At 55.3% G+C, this 5,097-nt stretch overlaps 1 protein-coding gene across 1 annotated transcript in view; it reads right to left on the bottom strand.

Moving 5' to 3' along the window:
* LRSAM1 (leucine rich repeat and sterile alpha motif containing 1) overlaps nt 1-5,097 on the bottom strand; it is a 42,969-nt gene that overhangs the window by 29,575 nt on the left and 8,297 nt on the right. Inside the window, exons 7-9 of the mRNA XM_004713356.2 lie at nt 4,739-4,823; nt 3,634-3,755; nt 852-942 (exon numbers count right to left, since the gene is read on the bottom strand). Of these exons, the coding sequence (XP_004713413.1) occupies nt 852-942; nt 3,634-3,755; nt 4,739-4,823 (298 nt within the window). The remainder of the gene's footprint in view (nt 1-851; nt 943-3,633; nt 3,756-4,738; nt 4,824-5,097) is intronic.

Genomic DNA, 5,097 nt, shown 5'->3' with positions numbered 1-5,097 from the left:
CAAAGGGGTGCGATGGTATCCCCGACACTTCCTCACAGGAGAAACACGACCAAGGAAGCAGGGACAATCCTTCCTTCCCTGGCCCTGTGTCACAGAATGGGTTCGCATGCCTCACAGTTTCCCGAGAGCTGGTGCCTTCTCTCTTACAGATCCAGAGGTGTTCTAACCCCCGCGGGTCTATTACAGAAGCCGCCAGGCTCTTTTTCCAGAAAGTTACTAGTCTTTTTAACATTGATGCATGTGTGGCCTTCTGAGGGGAAGGAGCTTATCTTGATACAGTCAAAAAGTTATCCCATTCCTACCCCTTCAAAGGAGACCAATAGGCAGTTCATAGTACGTAGTAAAAATGGTCCTTGGATGTATTTAAAAATCATCCAAATAACCAAGGACACAGCACTAAAATAATAGGAGTCTCTCGTTTACCTAGCAGACTTCTTAGTTTAAGAAATGTTAGCAAGACTGTGGAGATACCAGAGGATTTTCTCAGCCCCTTCTCCTGGGAATGCCAATTGGTATAAGCGCTTCCAAGGGCTCAGGCTTTATTTACACTAGCAACTCACTTGTTGGCTGCCTCACCTAAAAGCTCACCCTCAGCCAGAGGGGTGTTCACGAGCCCCTGGAAAGACCCTCCAGGTCCCCAAGGGACAGCTACCGAAGCCATGGACTCCACAGTACAGAGAACCACCGGGACTCTCCCAACCACACCTGTCATGACACTTCCTGAGTGATGCTGGGGCGCCACTGGCCTGTGTCCCGGCCAGCTCCCCAGCACCCAGCCTGCGCCCCGCACAGAGTAGCCACTGGGGTCCAGGCTCCTCACTGGGAGCATGAGGCGGGCCGCCTGGCCTTACCTCTGCAGAGGAACTGCTGGATTGCCTCAGTGCCGGCACTGCACACCTCCCGCGGTGGGTAGACCATGGATGAGGCGTCGAGGCTCAGCGTCTGCAGACAAAAGGGAACCCTCCTCATCTCTCCGGCCAGGTCCCTAATTCCCCTGAGCAGCAGTGTCCTCTCTGTTTACAGCAGGGAGAGGCACTGCCCACCAGGCAGTATCTTCGAAGGGCTCTAGGAAAGCACATGGAGAAGACCTTGCACGGAGGAGCAGGGCCTTCCCCAAGTTATTCTCTCCTAAAAAAAAACTGTGCGAGAAACCACTTAAAGGAAGCTCAAAAGATTTTAAAAAAATGTTAACTGGTATAAGCTGCATGACTCTCATCAAGTCTAGATGACTGTGGGTGGCTTCAGTGAAGACCAGGCCCGCTGAGCGGCACTGTCCAGCCTGGCAGCCCCTAATCACCTTCAGCTCACTAGCTGCAACCGAGCTAGAACTCTTTTTTTTTTAAGTGTGTGTGTCGGGGGCAGGAAGCATTTAAGGACTAGAGGAAAGGTGTATGTTTCATAGTTGCTACACTGCACCCTGACTGGCTGGTCTCCTCCCTGCGACCCTTCCATAAGGAGATGTTCAATTGCCTACAGATGGGCTTTGGGTCCCCACTCTGCTCTCCCCCTCATTCACAATGATATGATTTTTTGTTCTTTGATGCCTGATACCTGATCCCTTCGATACCTCGTGATCACACAGGCTGGTGTGCTTCTTCCATGTGGGCTCTGTTGCTTCTGAGCTAGATGGCCGCTTGTTTACCTTCAAGTCTTTAAGACCCCAGATGCTATATTTTTTGATAGCCGGGCACCATCAGCTTTCTTCACCACATGTGCTTATGCACCCACTTTGTCTTCAGCGATTGTGTCGGGAAGGTGAGCATCATGGAATGACAGTTTAATAGAACAAAGTATTTTTTCATTGTGGGAGTACTTGAGTGGAGGCCCAATGTCCATCTGCTACCTTCATACTAAACCTATACATATATGCACATAGATCTGTTTCCACATCCTCATATATAAATATATTTGCATATGTACATGCCTCTATTTAGACCTCTAAAAATGTCCTTTGCCTCCTAGCTCTTTCCTCTTGTCCCACTATCATGCTCAGCCTTCATTTGGGTTTCAGTAATTCCTCTCGGTTACATTGCCCTTGATCACGCCCTACCAGGCCTCCTACACCCTCCTCACCACGGATTTGGATCACTTGTTGTTCCCTTGTCCCTGGGTTTGTTAACACCACTCCCCCCACCCCCACCTCCCCTTCTCCCATGTCACCCCGGAACTGTTGGTCCCGCTGCGTTCTCCTCCAGGTTGTTCCGCCAGAACTCAGTAAGATGAAAAACTTAGTTCCTTAGTCATAATGGCCACCTTTAAAGTGCTGGGGCAGCACAGTCCACAGCACAGTCCTCATCCCTGCAGAAAGCTCTACTGGTTCCACTGGACAGCCCAGAAGACCAGCACGTGCTGGGCTGTGTCTTCCACCTGCCCAGGGAGAAGAGCTTGTCTGCCTGGTGCTGGCCCAGGCCTCAGCCACTGAAAGAGGGCGCAGTCAGCTCCTCCCTTGTTGTGTCTTCATGCTCACCCCCCCACCCCACCAACTCTGATGTCACTCAGACCCAGAAGCCTCTGAAGCCATGCAGCCTGCTCAGTGGAGGATTCTGGAATGCTTGGCCAGACTACTTGTCAGAACTGGATGAAGAAATTCCTGTTCTGGAAGGCTGTGATTCAGAGAGGCGAGGTGTCCAGCCTTGGATTCACATGGCCTGGTTTTTAATTCTCTCTTGGCTGCTATTAGTTGCGTGGCCCCTGGACAAGTGCATAGGCACCCTGTGACTTTGTCTCTTCATGGGCAAAGGGGTGCGATGGTATCCCCGACACTTCCTCGCAGGAGAAACACGACCAAGGAAGCAGGGAGAGACCTCAGGTCTGGGGTGGAGCCCTTTCAGGAAGCATCAGAGTGAGGTGCATCTCCAGAGCTGTCAGGCAAGTATGAGCCCACTCTCACTGAGTGGGAGCACTTGGGTGCATGTCCCAGAGGTGTTCCCCTCACCTCCACCCCATGCTCTGATGAAACGCACCTGCCAAGCTGCAGCCCCGAGCCCTGGCCTGAGTGGCTTCCCACTCCCACCTCCCGGGCTGGCCCTCACAGATTTCTGAGCTCTTTCTGTTCCGGGGTCCTGGGAGCACACCAACTCCCAGCCTTGTTAGCTGACTCTCCCCTCCCCCCACTGCGCCTCCACTTCAAAACCATATTCACTCCTCACTGTCATCGAGTTGGCCCTGACCAGCACCCAAGCCTGACTCACGGCGACCCTGCAGGACACAGAGCTGCTCCTGTAAATCTTGACAGGGACAGAAAGACCCATCCTTCTCCCTCAAGTTGGCTGGTGGGTTTGAACGGCTGACCTTGCGATTAGCAGCCTAACGTCTAGCCCACTATGCTACCAGGGCTCTGATTTTCATTTACAGTCTGGCTCAAAGACCACTGTCTTCATGAAGTTCTACTGCCATCGAGGTTCGTCATTCTCTTCCCTCGGGAACTAGATTTTCCTGCCCCCAATCCAGCAGCAAAAGTCACATACTGAGAGCGGTTCACAGTGGGCCTCTGGGAGCTCCTAACGGCCATGTCTGGGGGTCACTGTGACCCTAGCACCAGTGACTAGGGAAGCACCAGTGACCGGAATGCGGGAGGGAGAGCCCCCAGGCAGGGGCAGAGAGGACGGTAGGGACAGACGGCTCGTCACTCACCTCCAGGGTCCGCACGTGGGCCAGCATCTGCGGCAATCTCTGGACCTCGTTCTCACTGATGTCCAGTGTACGCAGGCTCCGAAGTTCCCCCAAGGTGTCCGGAAGCTCCTTCAGCTTGTTGTCTGGAAAGACCCCGATGGCACAGCTCAACACCCCAAAGCCCCTTCCCTACTTCATGCCTGACACCGTACATGACCGGGGGCGGGGGTTGGGGGTGTGGGGGCTGTGCCCGCTCTCTGACCCTGGGAGCCTGGACCACCATCAGGTCCTGGAACCTGCGGCTCCATGAGGAAGACCCGATGTTGGCCTTCCAGTGACCCGAGTTCCCGTTCTCTTGTCCCCACTCACTAGCTGAGTGACTCTCTCCCTAGGCAACAGTGTGCTCATCAACAGTGCTATGAGGGCGTGAAGACCTTCGGACCTCATTGTGCAGAGGGATTCGGTGAGCACGGTGGCCACCACACACCAGGGACCGAGCGCAGGGTGCCCTTACGTCAATAATTCCTCATGGGCCACCGAGGCGGTCCACGGAGGCCTTCCGTGCAGAAAACGCAGAAGGCCTCGGAGAAGGGAGGGCAGACCTGAGGCCAGCTCCCAGCTGAGGGTGAGAGGGCTGCGTTCGAATCTTGCCCGGGCACTGCACCCCGGGCTGTCTTAGCCACCAGCCCTCTCGGAGCCTCATCCCCCGCACCCCTTCTCCTTCCCCCCACCCCCTGGTAATGCCACTGCTCCCAGCCTCACTCCGAGTTGTCACCAGGCCCAACGCACCCCTGAGCGCAGTGGGAGCAAGACCATGGGGGAATGAAGTGGGGCTGGGCCTCCAGACTTGTTCTCACCCCCATCACTCCGCCTGACTTAAATGAGGACGACCCAGTCTTGGTGGGGCCTCTCAGGGGCATCCTGCCCCCTGTTCTCAAGGCCATGATCCCAAGGAGCCAGGAGACCCTGAAGCCATCACAGAGACCGGCGGACCCGACAGCAAGCCGGTCCAGTTTAAGGTGAACCCTGGAGACCGGCCACCATCTGGGCTCAATGGCTCCTGGGCCGAGCTCCTTGGCAGTCTTCCCTGAGCCCTAAGGCACACAGGATGTCCTGGGCGCCCTACCTTTCACCCTGAGGGTCTGCAGCTGGGCCAGGTTGCCAATGGAACATGGGAGGTACGTCAGTTGATTCCTTTCCACATTCAAGACCTAAGGAAGAGGGGAAAATGAGACGAGCACCCACATTCAGGCAACAGGGCCTCCCTGGGATCTAATCCTGCGGGGTCAGGGGCCTCTGCCCTGTCCATCTCCTCTGGCTGCCCTGTGTGGGGCACCATCGCGATGAGCCCACTGAAGATTGGAGGAGCAGACTGAGGTTCAGAGTAGTTCCGGGCTGTGAGCCAGGGGACAGAGCCAGCCTTGACCTGAGTTCCAGCGGAGGGCCCAGCCAGCTTCACTGCCACAGAATGCCCAAGACCTTCCC

Source organism: Echinops telfairi, unplaced genomic scaffold, assembly GCF_000313985.2.
Source record: "Echinops telfairi isolate 266 unplaced genomic scaffold, ASM31398v2 ScPeMD7_22;HRSCAF=79, whole genome shotgun sequence".
In the NCBI taxonomy this organism is placed as follows: Eukaryota; Metazoa; Chordata; class Mammalia; order Afrosoricida; family Tenrecidae; genus Echinops; species Echinops telfairi.
The sequence above is the reverse complement of the archived record's forward strand: the minus strand, read 5'-3'. Positions and strand labels throughout refer to the sequence as shown.